The sequence below is a fragment of the Zonotrichia albicollis genome, chromosome 15, assembly GCF_047830755.1.
Source record: "Zonotrichia albicollis isolate bZonAlb1 chromosome 15, bZonAlb1.hap1, whole genome shotgun sequence".
Lineage (NCBI taxonomy): Eukaryota > Metazoa > Chordata > Aves > Passeriformes > Passerellidae > Zonotrichia > Zonotrichia albicollis.
Genome location: NC_133833.1, coordinates 8,147,810 through 8,175,327, shown reverse-complemented (window position 1 = coordinate 8,175,327; position 27,518 = coordinate 8,147,810). Strand labels below are relative to the sequence as shown.

Genomic DNA, 27,518 nt, shown 5'->3' with positions numbered 1-27,518 from the left:
TGCTCCAGGTTTCAGCATTCCCAGCATGTTCAGGCTTGGGCTGGGGACTGAGCATTCCCCATGTAGGAGCTGCACTCCTCTCACCTCGTGCTTGGCACACCTGTAGTTACAGAGGGAACAAAGAGCCTGAATGGGTAAGTTGAAGGAAGCCAAGCCAATATTTTCATCACTGTAAGCCAATCTATCACCAGCACAACTGCTCCTAACTGGTCTTGGAGGTGAAAGCCAAGCAAATTAAAATGAGATTTCTCTAGATGTTGGGCTCCCTGGGCAACTTGTTGGTGTCCATTCAGTCTTGCAGTTGAAGAAAACGCAATTTTGAATTTAGCTTAGATCATGCTTTAGAATGAAATATAGATGTATGCAGTTTGGGTTGAGGCCTGCATTATTTGCATACCTCTATAACCTACTTTGCTTATTCAGTACTGTATTCACCTCTGGGAGAAGAGTGCTGGCACCCTCCTTATGCGATTCTGGGGATGAGAAGGAAATGTGCAGGGATGTGGATGATCTGATACTGTCCCAGGAGAACTGGGGGAGTTTCAAGTGAACAAGTCAGGCAGATACTGCAATGATAGTGCTGTGTTTTCATCTGCCTCTAGAAGGGATTAATTTCAGCAGAATAAGCACAAACCCACTTTCACAAGTAGCTTTGTGATATCTGTGTGATACCTAGTGCTGTCAACAGTTTTGAAAACCCGGTTGTTAGAGTGTAGTTCAAAGCAACTGGTTGCTGTCCTAAAGCTGCTAGTGATCTGAATTTTACCCTTTGTTGTTGTTGTTGATGGATATTGAAACATCTTTTCCAGAAAAAGGTTCACTAGTGTTTCAGATGTTGCATACACACCTAGATAAGAAGGAAAAGATTAATGTCACTGTAACCTAATTCTAACAAGACACCAAGATACTTTTCCCTAAATCACTTTCTAACCACTATTAACTTTCTGTGAATTCCTTGAGAATATAGTACTGGGTTTATCTGCACATGGAATCATTCTTGAAGGAAGCAGATGTGTTGTTTCCTGTCCATGAATAACTTCATACATAAATAAGCCTTACTGACACCCTGCAAGTATTCTGAGAACATGTAGTAAAAAACCCCCACAGATTTGCAGAAGAGATTTTTAAAAGCCTAGTAATAAATAACATACTTAAAGGACTGACATACATCTGCTACAAGAAAAATAAATGGCAACAGCTAACAGTGAATAGACGTTCCCTCTGAGATTTACCACCTGTATGAAAAACAGTATGATAAGGAACAAGGTAGGCAGTCAGATTTCAGAAGTACCTATTTAAGGGTGAAAGAAAGAAAAAATTACCAGAGTTACAACTTTGGAAGTGAAAAATGTAGCATTTTGATATAATCAAATCACAGGCCTCATCTTTTGATTTCTTTTTTCCTCACTGTTAGCTACTGTAACTTTGGGAGTCTAAATTAAAGGGGAAATGGCAAACTTCAGTTGATTCTCTCCAGAACTATTGACATTATCCTTAAAGATGATTATTTTAGTTGGAAAAACATGATAAAATGAGAAGATTTGTGGCAATGTGAGGCATAACAATGAAACAGCAGAAGGAAAGTCTGCATCTCCTCATCCCTCTTATTACATCCTCTGTCCTAAGGTGTTCTCCCATCTTCCAACACACCTCAGTCCCTTTCTTCTCACACTCAGTCCCTCCTTGGCTGGCTTACAGGAGCTCTGATTCTTTCCAGAAAATACCTGTCTGCTTCTCTTCTATGTGTGAGCTGCTCCTGCTCTTCAGCCCTGATCTTTCATCCTATTTGTATAATCTTTATTGTACATTATCTTCATCTTAACTCCATAAATAACTTGAGGAAAGGATAATATAATACATATTATTCACTTTATTGTAAATATTCACATATAAATCTGCAACAGATTACTTCCCAGTATGAGCTAATGTTCTTTTCAGAATGAAGGCATGCCCATTAACTAAATTTTTTTTACATGGCTTCAGCTTCAAACCTGGTGCAATTTTATCTGACTTTCATCTGATTTTAATTCAAGAATTTGCTTGCATGTGCAAAGTAATTTCCATTAGTTTCTTCCCATTATCTCTACAGCCCTGTGAGTAATTGCTGCTGTCTATGAGAGAGTATGTATTAATATTTTGTTAGACAAGATTGTAACAGGTGACTTTTTACTCTGATTTTTACAGACTGATAAATGTGATAAAGAATAACTTTTCCAAAAGGCCAGTGTCTTTAAACTTCAGGTCCACATAACAAGCAAGCAGAACTCTTGAATTTTAATATTCCAGATAGAACATATTGTGATTAAACTCTAAAGATTATGAAATATTGCCATTAATACACAAGGAAAATAACCAGAAATTTTTTTCAACTCAGAGCAAAGAGATCTGCCCACATCATGACATTTGATGCCAGGCTTATTTGCCTAATCATATTTGTTTCAACAAATGGCAAATAAAAAATTACAAATAGAACATTTCAATTTAAACCTGTGACCTTCACTCCCAGAAAAATCTCAGTATTTTCTGCTAAGTTTATGCTCTGGATAGAAAAAAAAAAGGTGGATTAATGTGCCAGCAGTCAGCAATCTGTGCATGTAGATCCCTTTGGCTGGTAATTGTTATTAAACTGGTTCACTGCACCCTTCATAAAGTGTAGAGTCTCTTGGTAGGGGAGAAAATAGCCCTCTGTTTATTCTGAGAGCTTGTGAACTACTGTAATTCATTTCAGATTTATAGATTCACCATCTTTAAATTGATGTTGTTTTTTTTACAAGGAAACAAACAGCCAATTTTTTTAACAAACCAATGCAATTTAATTCTTATAGAATTTATCTTCCTGTGGATCAACAGCATAACACAATTTTAATTACACTGACCACACTTGACTGAATTCCCTCATTCTGTAGCAAAGCCTTATCAGAGTAAAGGTCCATGAGATGTGTTGAGCTCTGCTGAGCCCTAAGTCACAGGGTCTGCATTCTTATCATACAAAAAAAAATAAAAAAGAGCCAGTCATTTACACTTCTCTCTTGGGGGAAGCAATACTTACTGTTATATAGAGAATTAATGGAAAACACAAACTACTAAGTGCCTTTGTGGTTAAGAAGTCAAGTGCAAAACCATCTAAAATATATGATTAGAAAAAAAGGAAGGAAGTGCTGAAGCAGGTCAGCAGCACTAGACTGAAATAATTATTGTCAGTTGTTCATGATGTATGAATTCACAGCTAAGTGGATTTTACCACTTTCTTTGCAGCAGATATAGTTCCCTGCTAGTGAGGCTTTGTATCAGCCCACTCATACTTAACTGCAGTGTTTTCTGAATATATAGATATGAATTCATGGCAGCTGCCTTTGTTGTATCTGAGAGGAAAGGAATACTGAAAGGAGATCCCATCTGATGGCAGAGAGTGCAAGTGCTGTCCCTGTGTCCCTGGTAAATGCAGCAGAGCTGTTCCCTCACAGCAGTCAAGAGTGGGGGGGAAAGGCCTCAATATCGGGACTTTAATTGCTTTAACACAATTTCCCCCACTTTTAAAATAAACCCATGGAGAGGAATTATCTGAATCAAGAACTATTTTCCTCTATTGCATTTAAATATATTTGAGGGCTTTTTTAATAAAAGCTGCACAACCTTCTTCGCTGAACTGCCTTTCTCACCTGTTGAACCCATAAATCAGCTCAAGCTGAGAGGTGGAAGTGGTGATTTCCTTCTGGTTTGGGACAAAATTGAGAGATGGGCTGAAAAGGGAGGCCCAGGGGGAAGATTTGGCAGTTCCTGGCCTGACCCCAGTCCTGCAGAGAGCAGGAAAGTCCCCATAGCTGCTCCTTAGAAATTTAGTTTTGTAGGAAGGCAGTTTGGCATAACTGTAGAAAGTTCGGTGGGCTCAGCCACTGGGGACATAGGAAACAAATCTGAGACAAAGCAGACTTTGCTAGTTCTGTTATTTAGAGCACTATTTATTTAATTTTTATATACATAATCATTAACTGATGGTGGTACTTTGTCTTTTCACTGAAGAGCAGAAATAGCTGAACAATTTAGGAAAAAAAAGTAATTTCAAGGAGTTCTTAGGAAGTCTTAGTCAGTGATTTTGATTTGAAATGCATCTGTAAGGGACTAGAGAGAAGACAATTTGGAAAAAAGCTCTCAGTCATGGTGCTGTCACCCACCCTTCTTGCTCCTTGGCATCTCTTGTAACATCTCCCAGGTTTGACAGCAGAAATGGTGCAGTTCAGTCCTACAGTACTTTTCAAAGTACAGATGGGCCAAGCACAGATGGCTGAATTGCATCCTGTGCAGCCTCTCGCTTAAACAAATATAGAATAATTTCCCTGACACTGCTGGGGTGTTTTTCAGATTTACATTGAACTAAATCATGCCATGAATTTTTGATTTTCTCTTTATCATCATCCGTCCCAATTAGTGTTTTTTCTTTCTGACACAATGCCAAATTGTTATATTCATCTTCATATCCATTGCAAGATACATTTTATGCATCTGGAAGGGGTTATACAGTTCTGTATTTTATAGACACCTTCCTTTTAACAATTTCCTTGCTTAGCTAATAAAGTAGTCAGATATTTGCTATGCCCATTTCATGTAAAAGGAATAAAAATATGGTTTCTAAGCAAAAAGTTTACAACCCACATAAAGCAAAGGGAAGGAACAACACCAGCACTGCTAATTAAAAATGTGCCAGCACGGGTCAGCAGTATGTGCAGTCTTACAGTCAGTGCCTCAGACAAGAATTGTCATGTATTTGTCTGGGTTTTTTGTAGGCATCATGTTAAATTCGAGCTTCAGAAGTCTCTGAACATGATTTGCAGGTGTTTACAGGGAGTTTCTGACAGGTGTGACAAGAAAAGCTGAAGATACTTGTTTCAAAATTCAGTAACTGAGTAATAAAGGCTGTCATGGTTAACAGAGAGGAGTCAGGGGTGGCTCAGTGGAGGTGTGATCAGAAGTGAAATGTAAAGGGTCTCAAAAGTGAGACTTACAGCTCGTGTGTGTGTGGGGACTGGGAGAGCAGTGGGAAAATGCAGGGAGCAGAGATGGCCTGGTCAGCATGAGGAGCTGGGCTGTGTTATCTTGGCAAAATTGTCTTTGCAGAAGCATTCTGGAAGGGAATGAAGGGAAGATGGTGAGACTCAGCAAGGCCAGAGGAAAGGGCGTGAGAACAGGCAGGAGGAGAACTGATACATTCCCTTACCTGTGAGAATGGATTGGAAATGGTGTTTTAAAGTATCATTTACTGACTTTGCACAACATTCAGGCAGAGATGAGCTTGAGACAGTCACAGGAAAGGCTACAGCCCCACTAAAAGCATACAGAAGGGTGGGGAAAATCTGCAGTGCAGAGGTTTGAACACGAGAGGAGCAGTGAGGAGCTCAGCTCTGCCTGTGGGGAACATTAGCTGACCAGTTGGCATTTTTGAGGTGTATGAAATTTAGACAGAAAATTCAGTTTGATGGGAAGAAGTCAATCCATCCATCCGTCCGTCATGTGTGTCTTGGCAACTGAGCTGAGTTTGTGTTTGTGGAGGACAAAAGGAGTGTGGGGACAGAGGACATCTCCCAGACTGCTGCAGAGAGCAGGAATGGGGTCTGCAGGAAGACAGGCAGAAAAATGTAGGAGCAGAAACCTGGGAGAAGAAGATTCTTGAGGAAATTGCCCTGAAGGGAGCTGAGAGCTGGAGAAATGGAGGAAGAGGGTTGGCATCAACATTGGCTGGACATGCTCAGTTTGGAATGGATGAGTCTGTCTGTACTGGTGTGCAGAGAGGGGATGCTGAGCTGGGAAGGAAATTCTGGTGGTGCTTTGGAACAGGACCCAAGGCACCAGAGGAGGCTGAATGAGTCCCCAGACAATGGGGAGGTCATTGGGATTTATGGTAGAACTGTAGTGAGTAAAGGAGAATGATTGCAACATTCTTAAAGTGAGAAATCACTTTAGCTATTCCTGCACTGGAGAGCTTTTATTCAACAGTTTTACAAACATATTCTATTGGCAGGACAATGCCAGAGCTGCAGCATTTGCCCAGACAATACCAGTATAACAAAAGATACTTTTTTTTTTTTATTTAGTAAAATATACCAACCTGTTTGAAAGTAAACTGATGGTGAGAGCAAGAGGAGAGAAAAGTGGGTGTCATTTTCATTTTCTAAACAAGCTGAATAATGATCTTTAGAATTCAACACAACAGCTATTGAATTTTTCATTCTGAGATAACATAAAAGATACAGATATACAACAAACACAATTCCTACAAAAGCAACTAGGTGAAAAAGGCTCAGTGAGATGTGGATAACTGAATTTCCTCTGGCAGAAAAGTGATTGGCAGATCAATAGCCAAAAAATCCAGCTCTTGAGAAATATGTGAATATTCAGCTACAACTCTATTGCAGATCACAGTTCATTTCTGAGAGTCCTTCCATCCCTTATAGGAGCTAAAGAATGAATTTTTTAATCTTTGTTGACCTATTGACCTCTACTTTTATGTCCTAGAATACAGATTTACTTTTGAAAATCCCCAGTTACTGTGCATGCATATATATTCCATCATGCTGTATATACAGGTAACATATGGAGAATTGATATGAATCCTTTTCCTTTTAAAAGTACCTAGAGAGGGTACTGAAAGGGGAAACAATCAGTTCTTGTCTGAAAGCAGTCAGCTCAGGAGCTGAGCAGCCAATTTGTAAGCTGTGAGACACTGTCAGATGTAAGGTTTCCCTCCATGACCCTGACAAACCTCCTCTGCTCCCCACTCTCCTTGTGCCCTGAGATCAGGTCATATTCCACATCTCTCACCTAAAGGAAATCCAGAAAAAAAGATTTTTTATTGGGCTTTTGCTGGCTGGCTCAGAGCTTGATACAGGCTACCCTGGCACTGAACTCCCTCCCCACTAAGCACTCAATTGCCACGAGTTGTGTTCCTGCTCACTTGGAGCTGTGTCCTGTCACCTGCACCTCCGTGGGATCTTCAGGAAACCCTTTGGACTGATGTTTTGTGCTGCTCCCTTGTGCCTGCTGCCTGCAAATACACCAGTGCCTGAGTTCTGCCTCCTGGCTTTCCCAGTCCTCTGACACAGGAAAATAGATAGACTTGTTTTCATGAAATGTGGGTGCTTGAGATTTTTTTTTAATTACAGCTGAATCCTGTTACACAGTAAAAAGGCCTTGTAGGCTGAGTTAACATTTTCACTTTATAATTTTGACAGTGCAATACAGTACAATTGAATTAATCAGGTTTTCCTGAGTTTCTGTTACAGAGATTTTGAGGGTCTCAGTTAAATCATCCTATTTGAAGACTGATTACTAGGGAGGGAATGTATCATTATGGTTTTAAATTATCTTTCTGTGAACAGATTTTAATCTTTCCTTCTTTTTTTTTTTCCTATGGAGTCCCGTGGATGTATTCAACTCTGTGTTTTCAAAATATTTCCTATTTTTGTCTGTTTAATGAAGCATGTCAAACATTCCTCACTTTTTGCACTTTAGAAAACTGTAGGAGTTCCCTGCTATCTTTTCCTGCTATTTTTCAGAAAGAAGGATTAAGGGTTTGCTTTACTTTTTTTTTTTTTCCAAAAAGCATAGAGTCTTTCATGCATGAGAAGTTGTTTCCTATGCTTGTCTAGCATTGGGCATGATGGGTTACTTAAAGAAACCAACCTCTCAGCTATGCAGTGCTGGGATTTAGGAGTCTGGCAAAGGGTCAGATCTCTGAGGGACCAGTCTGCTGGGACAGGCTGTGCCCAGAACTGCTTGCTTTCTAATGCAGCACAGCCATGCTTCATTGCTGCTTTCTAGGAGTTAAATGGTCTTTTTGCTGTGTTCCCCGTGAGGATTCTGGCCATGAGATCTGGAGCACACAGGGCATTTTTCTGCCAGCTCAGCCCCAGCTCCTCAGTGCTCAGGAACAAGCAAGAGGTCAAAGCCATTTCTGTGCCTGGGACCAGATGCTCTCTGCCCAGGGTGTGTGCAGGTACTTTGAATCAGGAGCATGAGCACCTGACATTAGGGCTTGGACTCTTTTACAAGAGCTGTTGAACTAGAATTTGGATGATTTAATGCCTGACTTGGGGACAGCAAAGTAGTTACCCTGCTGAAGGTCACATTCGATCACTCGAGTCGTGATGAATATGAGAGCGTAAGACAGCTCAGGGGAAATCTTCTTTATTTTTATGAGACAGTCCAGGATACCACCACACTTGTGGAATATATAGGTAGAGGGGTGGTGCAGGGAATTGGTTCTTTTCACCATGTCTTCTTTAGTGCAAGATAAAAAGGATCTATACACCATATTAAGAAATCCAAGGTGTATTCAACCTGGAGAACTGCAGACTCTGCTTTCTTTGGCACTGTGAAAAGAAGGGAAAGAAGGAAAAAGGAAAGGAAGAGAAGTCTTTAATTCCTGTCTGTGACACTGCCTAGACAAGCACTTTCCAGATTAGGTATCAAACTGTCAATGCCACACTCAGTTGTGGTCTGCTCCTTCGTGTGCAGTTTTGGTGGAACTTTCTCATTTTCTCTGAAGAACCGCTTATGTAACAGGACACTTGCTTTCTTATCTCTCCCCCCACAAACTATTGCTTTCCAATCAAACCAACAACAGCAAAGGTCAGGATTTAGGCAATAACATTAGGTGGGAGTGCAAAGGGGAGCTGGAATAGAAGCTGGAAGCCACCCTGAGCCATGGCCAGCTCTCTTCTTTCTTCTTGCAATGTGTCACTCATCCATGAAGGAGCATTAATGCCCTCTGTGTGTACCATCCCTGTACACACTGCTGGGAATGTGTAATGTTGCTCTTAGTAACAACATTCCATTATTTTCTATCTCACAGTTGTCAATAAATCATCTGTTAAATGAATCAGGCCTTGTGAACTCGAACTGGCAAGATTGATTTTTTGCATGATGTTTCTTTAGGAAATGAATTAAATCTTAGAAAGAAAAATGTGTGCACAGTGGCAGAGCATGCTTTCACAGAGAGAGTATTTATGATGAATAGAAGGAAAATAGAGTACACATGCTTCAAAGAGCACATTCTTGTAACGATGCTCAGTACTAATATGATCTGAAGTAAAGATGGTAAGATCAGAAGCTTTCAATGCAGAAAGATTACCATTTCCTTTGAAAGCATTATTTACTTTTAGATATACATTGAGTTCTTGCATTGTAATTTACCTAAGTCCTTATTTTTTTGGCTTTCCCCTGTATCTGTCAAAATAATTGGGCTTTCAGCAGTGCTTTTTACAGACAGAGGGTATGAATCCAGGAGTGATTTTTTTCTCTTTTCTGCCTGCCTTTACAACAGCTGAAGGAGGAAGATCCTCTTGCATTATTACTTGCATGGAGGCAGCTCTGAGAGTCTGTGAGCAAGAGTGAATTGTGTCCACATGTTGGAACACAGATATTTAAATCCAGGCTCCTGTTGCTGTCAGGGAAGGCTTCAGGAAGACCAAAACAAAATTTCCAATGAGTTCTCCAAGATTTTCTTAACATTAGAAGTGCATTTCTATGATCAGTCATACCAAGTAAAGTAGGGAATTATTTTTGATCTTTAGCATCAAGACACACATACATAATTACCACACTGTGGTTATTAGCTCACAATGAAATGATGAGGCTTTTGTTGCCTTTATGGGATGAATGCTTTTCCTGACAGTGACAGTGAAGTCCTGACATATGCAGATACTTAAGTGTCCAGGAAGTTGTGGCAAAATGGGGAAAGTATATTCAAGCTCTGTAGTGAATTAAAAATTTTAAAAAAATGAAAGGTATGGAAAGTGAAATTGTATCCCTGTATCCTTAAAGAGCACCAAAGAAATAGTGAAATCTAAAAGGCATAAGGCAACTTTTGGAGGAGGATTAATTATAACTAAAATGAAGACTAAATAATTCTAAAGTTCTTTCAATGTGTGACACCTGGAACTTTCAGCTACCTGTGTAAATTCGGAACCTTGGAAAATCAGATGCAGTCTAATTTGACTAATATGGTCTACATGTGCTCAAATCTGGGATTTGAACTGGACATTCTGATAAAAAATCTAGGCAAAATACTGTTTTCATTAAAGGATGAATTCCTGTAGACAGCTCTGAGCAGTGTTAGAGAAACCAGCACAGCCTCAGAGTTCCCAGTTCAGAGTTTCCCCTGGAAAGCTGCTGATGTTTGCACAGTGGGCAGCCTCATCTTGCACTCCTCCAGGATGCCTGGCTGGACCTTTTAGAAAATCTTCTAATTGCAAACACTTTGAGGACATTGATCCACAGCCACTCTGTGGATCTCTCCGAGTAATTAAATAATTACCCTGAAGAGCACTTGTGTGGCCTGGCAGGGGATGGGGCTGGAAGAACCCACCCAGAGGTCGATTCTCACCCCTGCTGCTGCCCCCTCCCAGAACATTCCTCTTTCCTCACTCATTCTTTAAGCAGGGGCAACCCAGGAATTTAATTTTCTTCAGAATGACCAAATTTTAAATTAGATTCAGATTATTTTGATTTTGGCTTAAGCCATCAGCAAGTCAGCATCTAGGCTTGGGAAAGGGGAGCTCTCCTTTCCAGGCAGCCTTTTCTCCTATTCTTTGCTTTTTACTGCTCACAGACTTGCCTGTGCTTTGGGGAGATGATAATAATTACATCTACAAAAGCTTACAACTGCCCTGCAATACACCCTGTCAGCCTGGCCACTTTCAAAGCTTTTTCAGCCACACTTGCAAATCTGTCATTTTTTTTCCACAAAATAAAATTCCTTCCACACAAGCCATTTTTATCTTTTTTGGAATTGCACAGATTATGGTTTTTATAATGCCACAGGATGGTTTTGCTCTTACTGCTTACTGGCTGCTTTTCTATTATTTTGGATGTTAAATATTTTAATAGTGCAAATGTTTTTAAAAATTGGGACTTTTTCAATAAACCATATCCTAGAATACACAAAACTCAAGCCTACCTCTAAAAGACTTTAAAAATACATAAATTTGCATCAAGAGATGAGGAAATTGTCATTTCTTTAAATTGTTCTTCAAAACATGCTTTAGCAGGAGACCTTTGCAGCTACATTCCATACTTTTTTGACGTTATTGATTCCCACAGCTTCTAAGTGTCATGTGCTCATTAGTAAGCCCATCTCATATTATTCTTTACTCTATTAAATGAAGTTTTGTACCTACATGAGATAATACATGTTACAGTAGGCAAATAAGACAGTGAGTATTTTGAGGCTTTTTTATCTACAGCCCTCTCTGACACTCAGTTCCTTTTTGCTATCCTTTCTTTAATCCTGGAGAAGTTTGTTTTGTGCTTTAGCAGCTCTTTGGTCCAGAAACAGAGACCAGAACGGTGTCAGTGGCCACCTCAGCCAAAAGCACCAAAGTTTGTTAAAAATTGAGCCACTCCACCACTTTGCTGGGGTAGGTACAGGCAAGTTCCCAAGCACAAGTTCTTTGAGGGAGGAGGTGATTATTTATTTTACCCCCAGTTGGGGTCCTGTCCTTTGGGGAGTTCCCACAGTCCCCCTGCTCACACCACACCACAGAGTGTGGCATTCACCTTCTCTGGAAAATCCCTTTGCCCAGAATTTGTCTCCTGGGAAGCTGAGAACCCTCAGAGATAAAGGAAAACAGTTGTTATCTCATTTGCTTCTCCTGTGTTATGCTCACATGTGGAATGTGTTTGGAGATTGTATACCACAGGTGATTGTTTTGTTGATTTCTGGTGTGAGTTGTTTTCACTCTTTGGCCAATCAGGGCCAAGCTGTGTCAAGACAGGAGAGAGCCACAAGTTTTCATTATTATCCTTTTAGCATTCTGTAAGTATCTTTTCTGTATTCTTTAGTTAGTTAGTATAATATTCTTTAATATAATACAGTATCATAAAGTAATAAATTAGCCTTTTGAGAACATAGAGTCAGATTCATCTTTCCTTCCTACCACGAGGGTCCTTGCAAATCCAATAACAGAGTTGTCAGCCCAGAAGCCAGAGCCCTGCTTGAGATGCACTTTCTTGTGCCTCTGCTGAGAAGTGCATTCTAGTGCCTTTGTTAATGGGATGCACTTGAGCATGGATGAACCATCCTAGACAAGTGTGTTTGCTCACACACTGATTGCTCCTCACTCCTGGTAATGGCACTGCCCTGGTGTACAAATGGCTCCAATAAAATCCTGGTCAGGTCATAAATCTGTGCAAATTTGGTTCCCAATATTCAGGACTATTGTATTTCTTTATGGTGATTTCTGCTCCTTTTGGTTGTTCCATGCTGCCCTGAATGCTGGGTCACAGCACCGCATTTCCTCATGGCATTTGTGCATTTCTGCCTTTGCAAGGTGCAGTAGTGCATGGGTAGTTCTGATTTCCTGTCAGGGGTCTTTGCAATCCACAGGGGAGCTATGTTGTCTCATTTGCACTTTCTTACTGAATTTCAATCAGGTTTCCCAACAATTTGCTGGAGGAATTCCTGTGAGACACCTTCAAATGCTCCTAGCCACATGCCGTCCAACAACTCCTCATTTTCTCTTCTGTGTTTTCTCATTTAAGAATAATTCACCACATGACAACATTTTACATTAATGAAGCCCTGGTGGTATCAGATATGATGACATTCTGTAGGGAACAGAGAAAATAAGCACAGGGATAGACTCAGTATAAAGTAAAAATCAGCTGATGTGCAAAAAAGTTAATGAGGGGGAAAACCAGCTTCTGCTGGCATATGCTGACTCACGAGTATCTCTCTCTCCATCCAGCTCAAGCACAGGCAAATTGGATTTATCTGTTGCTTTTCAAGGGTCTCTCAGGAGGAGAGTAAGGATAGTGGGCTCCAGTAAAAATTAAGTGAATCTAGTCAATGGTTTCCCCTTTTTTTTCTGTTTGATAGAGCACCAGTTCCTGGAAGAAGGAGTCTTTCCAATAAATTTCTGGGTTTCTTTGCAGGTTTTAGGCAGTATCCAATATCCTGGCAGGGATTCTGGGAAGAATTTGGGGTGGGGATTTTTCCTAAGAGAAAGCAGCTCAGTCCTAGTGCTCAGTGTCACTCTGGAAATGCCCTGTGCTGGATCCACCCAGGCTGCACAGTGAGGGTCCTGCTTCTGTCTTTTTCTACAATATTCTGCAGTTTGTTTCTTCAGGTAGAGCAATGGCCGTTACTGGGAGGGTGAAGAGCCCAAACATTACCCCAAAACAAGCATACCCAGCACACACTAGCATTTGGATCTTGCTGCCCATAAAAATAATACCTTTTCACATTAAAGCAAACAAAAAAACTCCAATGACCAACTGGGAGCTCCTTAATTTTAGATTTGAACAAACTTAAAGAGATGCAGTGTCAGAAGAACAGAATTGTGTAAAAGTGGTTTTATCCTATGAACCTCCTTCAGGTGTTCTAAAAGAATGGTATCAAATAATAATGTCTTTTTTACTATGACACTTTACAAAAATTATCTACTGCCACTGAGTTTTCTCCTAATTTAGTTTAGGTCTATCTATGATTGCACAAGGAACTGTAAAAATTAGAGGTCTCTAATTGCTCATTTCATATATTTGGTAATATTTTTAACTTCTTTTTGAGAAGTGGTGCACGAGCTTATTCTTCAACATAGGCATTCTTTGAAACCACCCTCTGTTTTCACTTTGTTCCCCTATATATAGTCTTTTCATTTTTATTCTTGGCTGTTGCTTTCCCATTCCAATTGGACATAAATAGATCTGCCCATTTCTTCTCAAATACTTTCAATTTACTAATTTTACTTCCTGAATTTTGCTCTTTCCAGCTCAAAGCCATTTTCTTTATGGAAAGTAGCAGCTGCCCTTAACATCACCAGCTCAAGTTATTTCCAACTACTGTAACTCAGAAAATTTTTACTGAAGATCAGAATCTAAAATTTCTCTTTGTTCAGCAAGTGAAGCAAAACAACCTCCTGGATGTGAAGTTCAGCAGGTTGTCTCCAACATTTTCAGCTGTGGCTTTGGAAGGTCTGTGGGAAACAATTCCACTTAAAACCCAAATATACACACTATGGTAGCCTGTCCCACAATTCCTTCATTTTAACCACAGTGAGTTTGTTTCTACTCTTAATTATTCTTCCAGCTTTGCTGATTAGTTATTCCCAGTCCCTTGGAGTGCAATATCTGCTGAGCTGTCAGCAGTGAAGTCAAGTATCTGTGAAAACCTCCCACGGGCTGGGAGCTGTGTGTTTACTTTAAACACTGCTTTAATCTCAGAGCAATGGTCAGTTTTTCTGATAACTCATCCCTCTTGCAAAGATTGGTCAGTGCTGGACAGGCCATGGCTAAATCCAGCTGGACTCTGTGCTCTGAGATCTGCTGGGGGCATCTGTTCAGAGTTGAGTGAAAAACAGAGAGGGAGAGGGGGAGGGAAGAAGGAAGGCAAGAAGGGACATGATGACTCTATAAAGCCTTTTTTTTATCCAGAGTGCTGCATGAGCTGTTGGAAAAGTCCACTCAGTCAGATATTTTTATTTGCTCTGCTTTAGTTTTCAGTTGATGTAACTCTATTCCACCTTTCAGGTGTTGTGACAGAGTTGAATGAGGGCATTAGAGTGAGCTGGCAAATGAATTTTGGTAGGCTAAGAACTATGCAGGAGATAACATTTTAAATAGTACCTGACATGGCCAGAATGTCACACGGGACATTACTCCCACAGGCTTCCTGCTTGGCTCTGAAAGTCCCCACTGTCATTATAGTTTGGATGTATTTAAAAAAAAAACTCCAGTCTTCTTAATCACCTGGCAAAGATGCACTTTCCAGGGTTCCCACAATTAATGTGAGCACAAAAGGAAGTAGCAGTAAGCACTAAGAAAGCAGATGTACACTTTGCCTCCAGTGCTGAGGGAGCTTTGTAGCTCTCAATCTTGGTTCACACAGTTCTAGCTGAGCTTTGTGTTTTAAATGTGCCTTTTTAAAGGAGCTCCAGATCAAAGCTTATTTCATCTTCCCAATAACTCAGCTGCTCCTGTAATCATCTCAGAGTCTGAACTGCAGGATCTTGGCATCTGCTGCTGTATATATAAGTAAGCCAAGGCAAAACAAGTGACAGCAGGATCAGAGGTGGTTATCAGCATAGGTGTCAACCCTGTGAAAGAATAGCCAGTGAGTGCCAAAAATGCAGTGAGACAAATATGTCCATGTAGAGCTCTGTCATGAGGTGTTGGTGACCTCAGGAGCAGTTTTACAGGTGAGCTGTTCATTGATTGGACTAGCAAGGCATGTTTGACATGCACAACCTTTCCTTATAGTAACAGCAAACAATCCATTCCTTTCTACTTCATAAAATTATTGGCATAATACTTCATTTTTTATTGTTATAAGAAGTTGCCTGAGGCCTCAATGAAAAGAGCAAATTAGAGCATTACTCCTTCCAACCACGAACAATGAAATATTTGTGGAGGCCATTATTGCCAGAGTTGCATCACAAAAATATCACATATAAAACACTTGGGAGTCATCTGCAAGTCACACAGATGTGTGTATGTTTACATGCATCTGTGTGGGGTTGGATTGGAAGTGGAAGGTTAGCACAGCCCTGAATTTATCTCGATGCTTACTTTGAAAGCAGCTCCTGCTGCAGCAGAGCACTATTCTGAATTTTTGGGACAGATCCACCCTCAAAAGATGCTACAATTTTTTTAACTGCCTTTTTTAATAATCCACACACGTATGGACCCTGCTATCAGGGTGAAATAAGATGCTGACTTACCTGCAAGAAAGTGTAATGATGTTTGTCAGAGAAAGCGTGGTTAAAATTGCTGCATTTTCTTTTTACAAAGCATACAAAAATCAAAGATAATATAAAAATTAGTTACTCCTGTCAACCTCCATTTATGGTATTAAGGTACATTTATGTCAAACCTTTTTAAGAAGTGTTGCCACATTGTTTTCAAATATGTTTTACCATATAATTTTGTTGAGTTAGTCTTCAAAAATGAAAAAAATGAGAGTTTTTTTCCCTTCTGAATTGCTGATATAATGTCTGTCCTACTTCTAAGTGGAGGAATATATCACTATTGGGCAATGTCATTTAGGTTTGTGCTATATCACATTTTAATCAAATCTAAACAGACTTGTCCTCCGGGCTCACAGGACAAATGACTGGGCAGTTTGTTACCATCACATGTGCTACCAGCAGAGCTGCTTTCTCCTTGTGAGCAGGCAGGGCTGGGCTCCAATAATGCATCCACTGCCTCTTTCTTGGTGCTCAGGGAATAAAAAGTATCTCAGTCCATGGGCTCTCTTGCAAAGCTTTCTGTTTCTTATTTATGTTTTGTGGCTGGTCACCTCAACCACAGCCCATTGATTCTGCTCCATGCAGCACATTTGCATCCTTAAGCAGGTTATTAAAAAGAAGTGGCATGTCCCCAAACTGAAGATTTAATTTGCATGGGAAGAATACTAACCTCACTAAACTAACTAAATATGCATTTTTTTAAAGCTCCAACTTATTTTTTTTTTATTTTTCTTATTTCTCTGCATTTGCAGTTTCTTTCCTTCTACAGTACAGAAACAGTGGAAGCTCCACCTCTCAGGGGTGCGTCACTTTAGCATTCAGGGCCCCTCAATCTCTACCTTACAGACTAGTTAGTATTATATAACATTAATATGAATCAGTGTCTTTACAAATAATTGGTACGAATAGGAATTGGAATTCTTAGTAATACTACTCCACAAGTAATTGGTAGTAGTATTTGTAAGAATTATTATTAGAATAAGAATAATAGGAGTGAGAAGGCAACAGACAATGCCAGAGAGATGCCAGGAAAGTCAAATGAGACACAAAATCTTTTGTACACATTCTGTGAATCTGGTTGCACACTTTGCTTGTTGGGAGATAGTGTACCACACCACTGTAACACGATCCTGGACGATATGGACTTCTTGTTAGCCAGAATATTCCAGCAGCAGGTGAGACACTAATATGATCCTGCAGGAATGGGCTTCCTAAGTATTAAGTTTTGTTTAGAATTCACTGCAGTAGGAGTTGTGAGGTTTGGGGGTTTTTATGTTGTTAGTGGATGGAGATTTTGCAATATTGCTTTGCTAGACTGGAGTAGAAATGGGATGTGATTCAGTATTGATTTAATCTTGTACATCTACAGGTAAGTTCAGTTTTCATGTTGATTTCTATCACTAAGTACTATTGAAAGTCCCTATCTGAAAGAGTGAAATTAAATATTATACTGCTAATTTTCACCACCAATGTATATAGATTGGTATCTGTAGAGCTGCAAAAGTCCATAACAAAAGCAGGCCCATAAAAGCCTGAGCCTTTACAGCATGCTAATGGCTTTCCATTAGGTCAGATTAATGCTTTCTGCTTGGTGAAAATAGGTATTTAGCAACAGTGCTTTCAGTTTGTGAGGAATAAATAACTGCTGGACCAAGTGCTTCACCCTCGGGAATAAATCTGCACTTTGGGTTCTTGTTAATAAATCACTTTCTGCGGGATAATTTGTCTCATCAGCAGATGCAGATCTGAGGATGTTGTTGGGTCCAGCAGCTCTCATATCCTCCCCTGCATTCTCATTGCTGAGACTCAGAGAAGGGGCAGATTCTGCCCTGCTCCAGGTCCCAGTGCCACCCCAGGGCAGGGACTGTGCTCTGGGCTCAGGCTGGGACCTTTACCCAGCTCCTACCCAGCTCTTACCCAGATCTTTCCCAGCTCTTTCCCAGCTCTTCCCCAGCTCTTCCCTGCCTTCCTCCTCATCCCTGGCTGCAGCAGCTCCCATCCCAGCCTGCTGCTCTCAGGAAAACCATGGGCTCTGAGCAGATCATCACAGCCATCAGCAGGGGAGGATCCAGGAATTAATGTTACACAGGGGCTGATAGCAGATGGCTGCTAAAGCAGTTGACATCAGTAAAATAGCAAGGGTAAAGAAGTGTGGGTTGTTTTCTCTTTAAGAGGGGCAGGAAATGAATTGAAGCCCGGGTCTCTTATCTCAGAGAAGACACACACCAGTGAAAATGCCTATTTACATGTGTGTGCACTTGGGTCTGTTTCACAGCACCAGAGCTTTAATGGTTGCTGACAGTTGACTGGACAGGTTCCAGTTGTGAGAGAGGGGCTGTGCAGAGTCTCCTCCCTTGGTGATTCTCTTCAGGCTGGATTTTCAAATCAGTGCCTCTAGTCATGTCAATATCCATATTGTTTGCAACCCCGGTGTTCTCTCCTTATAAATCTTCAAATAGCAAGAGACCCATTATCACATCCATTCCTTCTACAGCCCTGTTCTTATCTGAGAAATGTGACTTGAAACTTCTATTAATAGTGAAGAGGTATATTTGCACTGCATTTTTCATGAAGAGGGTTCTTAAAAATGCTTTATAACTTCTACTAATGTAAATTAATATGTAAGGATCTCAGATGAGGGGCTCCTCCAAGCTAATTGTTTGATATATAACTAATGGGCCCTACCACCAGAAATAAAACATTGAGTGCTCTTGTTCCTAGGTGCCAGAGCACTGATTTTGGTTGTATGAAAGTCCTGTCCCAAATGTGTCCCGAACAAAAAAAAAAAAAAAAAAAAAAAAATTATTGTATGCCTCTGATAATGAAGTAAATTAACATGAAATGAAATTCAAATGAAATAAATAAAAATGGAATGCAGTTCCATTGGGTAGAAAGGCAGGATATTTTTAACAAGGCATGGTAGCATTAAAATAAAATTTAATGCAAGAAATGTAAAATAAAAGAATGTTTCCTCTATTTTAATGTGCAGGAGAAAGTAAGATTGAGGGCATTAAATACTTGGATAGAAATTTAAGTGAACTTTGCATTAAATTTTTGAAGTCTTGGCCAGAAATTTATTATTCACTCCATATTAATAGCAAAGTTGGCTGCTGTTTGACTCATGAAACAGTATTTATTCTAGTGAAGAAAGACTGCAGTCCTAAGAGAGAATCTCAACCTCATACTCACTGTGGAATCATCCTTAAGCAGCATACTCAAGGAATATCTCATTTATTCACAGAAAATCTATCCAGAATGCAGAAAACTCCAGTTCTGGGCTTGCTGTCAATCATGCCTCAGATCAAATTCCAAAGGAAATCTGCAGGGTTTGTGGTCAGCAAAAACAAAAACAATAAATTCACCCAGGGTTCACTCTCAAACACTGCCCTCAAAAAAAGCTGTTTCTTAACATGGCTAAAGTTCCAAACATGAAAAATCTGTGACGGCTTCATTAGAAATGGCATTTTACAGACCCTGACATGTTTGACTGGCTCAGTTATAGAGACAAGTTGTTCCAAGTCTGATTTGCCATTAATTACTTCTGTTTACCATTCATTAATTACTTCTGTCCCACCCATGCTGTGCATTCAATCCTGGTTTGTATTGCAGTTTAAAAGCATGGATTCCAATTACCCCAGTCAATGCAGTTTACACCAAATGACCACTTTGTGAGGTTTATTTTAGAGACTTTATTTGGGGAGGGCATCTTGCAGGGTGCTGAGGCTGGGGACAGGGTGCTCCTTGTTCCTGCCCTCCATTTGGGAGCAAATCCAGTGTCCCCCAAAGCATTTGGCCTAATTTGGGTTGCTGTGGTGTCTGGGGTTGGCTTTGTGTTTGGAAGTACACAAATCTGAATCAGGAAAATGGCTCTAGAAGGTGTTTTCTTTATTATTATTTCTTTTTCCTGGGCTTTGACTGTCTGTAAGCTCAGTGTACCTGTCCAGAAGGCACAAGAATGGATGTTTGTAGTCCAGAGTTCCAGCCTTGGCCTCCATGTGCCACCATGATTATTTAAAGTATCAGGTTTGCACAATAAAACTATATTGTTCATTTCTTGGATTAATAAATTCTCTTTTTTTTTTTCACCCAACTTGGAAAGATAAGATAGCTTACTATGATTAAATATGATGTTAATTCAAGTGAGAAAATAAAGTGGTAGCTTTTTCAGCAAGGTAAGCCACTTTACAATTAGTATTGTGTTGTCCTCCATTTATTTTACATTGATGGGATTTTTCTGTTTAAGACCTGATTTTTCCTTACCTGAACTCAGCTTTAGAGGGATATTGATCTTCATATCTCTATCTTTCATAGGAAAATTTATCAAACCCTTTCAGTGTTACAGAAAAAAAAAAATGGGGGAATTTTTCTTTTTCTCCCCCTGAAATTTAAAAAAGGCTATAATTTCTATTTTTAACTTCAGAGTTATTCCTGTCCCAAACTAAAGTGTGAAAACAAACAAATCCTCAGAACAGCTGTGACATATCAGCAAGTTCCTTGTCATTGGAGCAGTGAGTTAAACTTGGGAGAGCTGTGGAACTCAATTTTCTTCAATAAGGTGGAAGGAGGGATATTATAATGTGCAGTGAGATGGAGAAGACTTATTGTGACTGTGAAGGATGTCTGCCTCTATGGCATAAAGTCTTGCTCTGTATTTCAAGAAATGTCATTTAAAATGTAGAATGAGTGCACAGTAGGAATAATAAAATTGCCTGAGCGTGTCAATTTTAAGCACTAAACATGATACAGAAATAAGAATATTTTTTTTGACAGAAACTCATTGCTAATGCAGCTTTCTTCCCTAAAAATATTTGCTTCAGCTGAACATTAATCTCTTGGCAGAAATTTCTGGGAAAATTAGATACTTCTCGGTAAAATTTATAAGAAAATAAATGCTTTACCAAGTTAACAAAATGGAATTGACAACCTTCAGAGGTGGTGGAGTCTCACTTGCAGTAGAACTAGAGCAACATAACAATTTTTTTCTGTATATAAATAAGTATATATATTTTCTATTACTGTGATAATAGCCTTATACAAAGCCAAATGTGGTTATAAATTATCCCTAGCATCTTTTTCGAGTAGCATGTCTAGGCAAGGATGTCCCTCCTCCCCATCTGTTTGACTGATATTTTTCTCTGAAATCCTAAAAGGTGAAAACATTTAAGTTAAATAGTCACATAGCTCTAATTGCCAACTGGCAGGGAGCTCTGCATGGCACTTCTTCCATCACCACTCGTGTCAGCTTCCAAGGAAGTACTTGAGCACAACTTAAAATTCAGCATGACTTACATTTTCTTTTTATCTTGCATCCTTTTCCCTGACCTTCTCTTTTTCCTTCAGAGCTCTTAATGAGGAGAACTTTACAACCATAAACACAATTTTCCTAATGGACTCTCTGGGGAGAGGCTTTTCCCTGGTGGCCCTGGCTCAGCCTGCTGCTTTGTTCTCTCCTAGCTTGCACAGACAAGGAGCTGAGGAGTCTGGCCTCGAGGCTGAAGGACTGGTTTGGAGCCCTGCACGAGGATGCCAATCGTGTCATCAAACCCACGAGCTCGGAGACAGCACAAGGCAGTAAGAAACCCCTTCCCCTTCAACTCTGGGTGTTGTAGGAGCTTCCAACCTGGGAATTTAACTGAGCACTGCTCCAGCATCCTGTCAGGCAGGTACCAGTGAATAAGCAGCTACCTGAGTCCTGATCCTGCTGCTTTCTGAAGGAGCTGCAGTGGTTCTGTCCCCTCTCTCTGCCCCAAACTGCCCTAGAAACTGGCAGTCAAAGGCAGAGAGACCTTCACAAGTTAATCAGGCAAATAAATGTCTGAAGGCCATGGAGAACACCCCTGTATGAGGAACTGAAACTGCTCAGGGAGTTCTATCAAGCACTGGGGTTAATTATTGTGGTATAGTTTGTGTCTGTACAGTTAAATTCCATCACCTTCTAATTCAACGTGGCTGCATCCAAATAATTTATTGAGGTTGGACTCTGGTCTCTGCTTACACCAGTTTTATGACCAAGCATTTGCTGACATAATGTCAGTGGCATAAGATGAAAATATGGCATACAAGCATAGGGAACATGGTGCAAATGTCGGAAAAAACTCACTTAGATTTTAATTTAAAAATTCCTGCTAACAGTTTATGTAAGGGAAAAGAATAATCAAAAGATCCACATCTGAGCCATGTAGCTAGAAGAGTTAAATGGTGGAGAAAGCTGGAGCCCATTGTGTCCTGGGTATTTAATAACACCATCTTTGCCTTCTTTGATGCATTTTTTTTTTAAGAAAGAAAGAATATGAACAGTCTAGAGGACATTTACTCTCTGTGGGTTAAGCCAACATGACTGATTTTGATGTCATTTAGCCACCAGGGAGGGGAAGGATTCAGACAACAGCATTAAAAGAGGTCATGCTCATCAGAGAGCAGATGCAAATTCACTTTCTGTAAGGACTCATTAATTCTTTCAAACAGTGTCCCCAAACACGTGGACCCTTGGGCTGCAATACAGGATGCACAAGTTTTATCTAGGTGTGTACTGCACTTCACTTCACTGATTCTCTGGGGTGAGCTGTCTAAAGCCAGGGTCGAAACCCAGAATTGGAAGGGTCCAGCAGCTGCTGCTTTTATGGTTTTTTCCAGCTGGTGTCCCTGTAGAGTGACACCACAGAGGCTACAGGGGCACCAGAGCAGACCAAACAGATCAGGATGGGCATTTTCTGTTGGTCCAGGTCTCCACAGCCCCAGTTTTTTGCTACATCTGAGCTGGGGTAGCAGCAGATTAGCTCTTCCTAAAGAGAATATACCATGGGCAGTATTGCTCAAAACTACAGACAAACCCAGTAATTCCACCACACATCTTAAAACTCTGTGCTGAAACAAGTCATGTTCTGTGTAAATGATCTTTTTTCATGTGTCCCTTATTTTGCACAGTATTTGCAACAAAGTCAGTGTCTTTAAAACTGTATGCCCTACTTATTTCTGAAACAGTGCTCCAAAAAAAGATATTCTCATGCAGAGGATCTGAACCACAGTGCAAAAAGCAACTGGATGTACCGCTAATCATGGCTTCCAGATGTGAATTCATTTCAAACCCCATGACAGAAAGCCTTAGAGGCTTTAAACTTTATTTGAAGTCCTTTAGGCCCAGAATCATAGGAAATCTCATTTTATCAGATTGTCAAAAGGATGTTTTCATGCAGATGATTCATGACATTCTCTTGGTGACCTTGCCAGAGACCAAATCCTAAAGGTGTTGAGTAGTTGTTTTTTGGGTTTTTTTTTTCCTTAAGCAATTTCAGTGAGAAAAACATTCCTGGTAATTCTGCAGTGTTTGCTCTGATTCACAGAGGAGCTGTTATCTCTTTTTAGTTTAGTTTGATTCCTGGCAGCTTTTATTTGAAAGGCTGCCTGATGATTTTAAATGCTTGATCTCAACAATGTTCGTTTTTAGACTGTTGACTTAGTTTGGCACATTTTCTACATTTTCTTATTTTCTTCTATATCAATTTAAAAAAAAAAAAGGAAGAAACTTTATGAGTTTAGATACCTAAGCCAGTTTTAAATGCCACAAAACTTGGGCTTGTTTTTCTTTTTGAGGTTTTGCAACAGAATTCATGAATTAATCTGCATGTGCCAAATTCTGCAGCTCACATTCTCCCTGGTGGCACTGAAAATACACACAGGGTGAGGACAGCAGTATTTGGCTCTCTCCAACTTCAAACATTTGTAAAAATGAAAGACACCTTAAACAGGGCTCAGAATTCAAAGCAAAGTTCACATACCCAAGCTGTGGAAAAGGATGTCTGTGAGTCCTGGCACACAGGACACCCACACTCTGATGTACACATTGCCCTTTTTTATGGCTCAGCCTGTGTTTCCCTCCTCACCACACACTTCCCTTCATTAAACTGAGCTGGTTTGGTTGTGCCTGCAGGGTTTGAAAAGGCATGAACATCCCCAAATAATCCATTTTGGATGTGCCCCCGTGGCAGTGGAAGGAGCAGATGGTGGGATGCTGTGGCTCCAGTGCCTTGGACACATCAGCTGTCCAGAGAAGGTTTTCCAGCAGAGATTTCTCTGTGCTACATTAATTTTCAAGATGTTAGTGTGAGTCTAAATAAGCATTTTGAGTGTATTATGTTCACCCCCAGGTGAAGGAATAAAAAGTACACTCCTCCTTATTTTCTTTGTAAGTCTCTTGAAAGGAAAAGGAGGAGGAAGATCATTGTGTTTAGATTTCAAACCTTCTTTCCCTGAGCTCTCTGATCCCGGCAAAGCACTGTGGGCCAGGTACTTTGTCTTCTGAAGGCTTTGTGCAATTAAAATCTCCTCAATAAGTGATGTAAGAAACTCAGGGACATGTTTTGACATAGGGAAATAATGGAACTAATTAGGTAGCAAGATCAGATTCAAATTGCTCTTGAGCCTGTTGATAATTCATAACATCCCCATACTGTATCCAGATAGTCTCCCTGGTTGGAGTGGGTGTTGTTTTTCTTTTACTACAGGTCTATGCAATATAAAGGATTTTTTTCTGGGGAACAGTTCTTCTTCTTCTTTTATTTTAAGCGATGGGGGAAATTAGGTTAATTATACCCCTGTTAATTTAATTGTAATATGCTTTAATAAAATAAAAAATGGCTGATGTAAGTCAGCTCTTGAAGGGGGAAAATAATTCTTTCATGCCAGAAGGTGTGTTTATTTTTAATAAGGATTTTCACCTAAAGACTTTTTGAAATTTAATTCCATTTTAGTTCAGAGGAGGTGGAGCATTTTCTGTGTTATTGGGATGAGAGACTTTTACATGTAGGTCACCAGCTTGATTTCCTTCCAGCTCTGTAGTGAATGAAAGTTGTCAGGATGCTGAACAGCTGTCAGTTGCAAAGAGGAACAAGATGGTCTTAGTCCAGGTCCTTGTGAGCAGGTGTCCAAATGAGAGCAGCCACCACCTCAGCTGACATTAATTGGCATCTGTGTGGGCAGCCTCTGCCAAGGAGCCAACAGGGATGTGGAGCCTGCACCATCCTCCTGCTTCTCACCAGAGGCACTGCAGCACTGAGCTGATGAACAGAAAATGCAGAGTTCTCATTGAGGTTGCTTGAGGTTGTGCTGGAAATCCAGCCTGTTAACCAAGCACTGAATGCTTCACAGGATTATAGTATAGGGTTTGTTTCATCCAGAAAATTTCATCATATTTATAGATAAGTATATCAAAGGAGTTTAAAAAGAAGTTAATTCAGTCAACTTGTCCTCACCAGGCTGGTGGGAGCACAGTGACCTCCCGTGAAGGTAAGTGAGCTCCAAAAGCCATTTTCCATCAGCTGCCCTGGTTATGCCATGAATCAGAGCCTGTGTTGGACATTTAGGGGACATTTGGCTTTCACTCCTGGTGCTGGGTGCTGAGAACATCCAGGGTTGTTAGGTTTGGGCTGCAGATGCAATTTATGGACAGTACCTTTTACTAGGAGACAATATGGAGTTGCTATTTACCTTGAACAACATACTGGGGGACAGTTAAAGAATTAACTTTCCACTGATAATAACCATCTAGCTAAGGATTTTCTGTCACACCTACCACTTCCATATTTAAGGACTTCCAGGCCACATTGTCTGGTAATCCAGCACTGTTTAGTAAACCAGCCTCTTAATGAATCTAATCTGGAACTCAGGTCACAACTGTGAAAGCTCCCTTTTTAATAAGAAATTATAATCAAAACCTCTTCAATTAATGTAATTAACTGTCTTCTCAATGACCTTTCCCAGCTGTATCCCCCATCCAGCCCTGCTGGTGTGTCCCAGAGCAGCTTTGTGCTCCCTGCAGTCACTGCTGGTGATTTGCTCAGACAGGTCTGTGCTGAGGACAGGCTGGTGGTGAATCCCCATTGCACACACACGTGGAGATTTCCCAACAGGGAGGGTAACAAGACTCAGAAATAATCTATAGGCACTGTAGGGGCAAGCTCATTCCAGATCTCCCTGCTTTGGTCCCTGCCAGTTAAGAGATGACTTTGGGGACCATTAGGTCCAACACATACCATACTCAACTGATGATACAGCACACCTTGCAGTTACTCATCTTTTGCAGCACTAAGTGCCACCACAGCATGTAAAGTCCTTTGTCAGAGAGAGCATCTGTGCAGAAAAAGAGCAGACATTGGAAACTAACTCTTTTCTCCTGAAAACTGTTAAACTGAGATAGCTGGAGCTGATCCCAGCTCCACCCTGCAGTTGAATGATCCACCCCTGCCTGTTTGACTACTTTTAACCTGCCCTGGGCTGGGGAATCTGGCACCAAACACCTGCACAGGACAGGACTGGGTGCCCTGCTCCTGTTGCTCTGTAAAGGCAAAGGTGAGGAATCTTAAATCCTTTCACTTGACAAAAGATTGCACAGTGACCAGATCCTGCTTGCCTTCTTCAGATGACTTAAATAATTGAAGCCAATATTTCTAATTGCTTCAGCAAGGCAAGCAGCTCCCCCCTACATCTATTCACACAGCCTTGTTCTTTTTCACTGTGCTCAAACATGATTAGATAATGTTATGGGAGATAACAGCATAAAAATGTGATGAAATGTTCAGCATGATTTCTCTCTTCCCTTTCTGAGCTTCTCTAGCCCTGAGGAAATGGTTTTACCTTTTTCCTTCCTTAGAGAAACATGTATTATGAATGACACAAACCTTCCCATTAGTTAACCCTTCTGATTGTCCCTCTGTGTCACTGACAACCTTCAGCCACAGCTGCATACAAAAACCTCAGCTTCCAGCAAAAAGCCCTGCTCTCCTTTGGATTCATGCCTAAAATAGCAAGTAGGGTGCAGAGCTTGGGCAAACTGTCAGCATGATTCCAGCAACATCTCAGCTTTCACTTCAACAAAGCAGCATCCTGAAAGGAACACATACAGCAAATAAAGCTAAGCCTAACCTCTTTCAGTGAAAGTTGCAGCTGAAGGAAAAAGCTCATCAGGCTTCTCTACATGGCCCAAAGCAGAGTGAGAGTGCACAGGCAGGTTATTGCTCCCAGCTGGAGCAGTGTGAGCACCAGGGGTGTCAGGAGCCCTCTGTCCCTGCAAATCCCCAACCAATGGATTCATGTTTCTGAGTCCTGGTTGAAACCAATACCCTTGTTATCAGATTTATTATCTCTATATTACAAATATACTTCCTTATATTGTAGATAACTTGGAATTTAGTCTAAGCATTGAAAAAATACCATGGCAGTGTGGATTTATAGTGCCCCACACCACTGTTTTTCTGGAGACTGCAGGATCCTGGAACGTGTCTCTCATATACACAGTGGGTATCTATATGCATGACTTGGGCTTTCTGTGATAACCACTGCTGCTGCAGCAGCCTTTGAAGAATCTGGGCTATTAAAATGAATGATGGTGATGGTTTCCAAAGCGCTGGAGAAGCAGAATCCTGTGTTGCTGCAGCAAGGTGCTGGTACAGCATACGAGAGCATGGGCAGCTCCAGCTGAGGCTGTGCCCGCCCTCAGAGTGATGTGAGGAGCAGAGACACTTCACCTCTTCTCTCCCCCAGACAGCTCACAGTCCAGATCAAAGCAGTTTGTTGTCACAAACCACAGACAGGCCTTTGAAAAGTGAAAAGCAAGGATGAGAGGTAGAAGGTGAGAGCACAGCAGGAAAGAATGTGATCAGGCAACTAGAAACGAGTCTGGGAAACAGGATTTAAATTGCATTCAGATACAGTCTAGGTTGAAAATATGGTGGATGCAGCCTTTTCTCATCACATTTCAGTTTCCTGGAACCAGGCCAAGACACTTGG

The 27,518-nt window shown here is 40.6% G+C and overlaps 1 protein-coding gene across 1 annotated transcript in view; it reads left to right on the top strand.

The window, feature by feature from the left end:
• The window catches only part of SPOCK1 (SPARC (osteonectin), cwcv and kazal like domains proteoglycan 1), a 261,271-nt gene that overhangs the window by 225,834 nt on the left and 7,919 nt on the right, over window positions 1–27,518 (top strand). Inside the window, exon 7 of the mRNA XM_074552342.1 lies at window positions 21,192–21,308. Within this exon, the coding sequence (XP_074408443.1) occupies window positions 21,192–21,308 (117 nt within the window). The remainder of the gene's footprint in view (window positions 1–21,191; window positions 21,309–27,518) is intronic.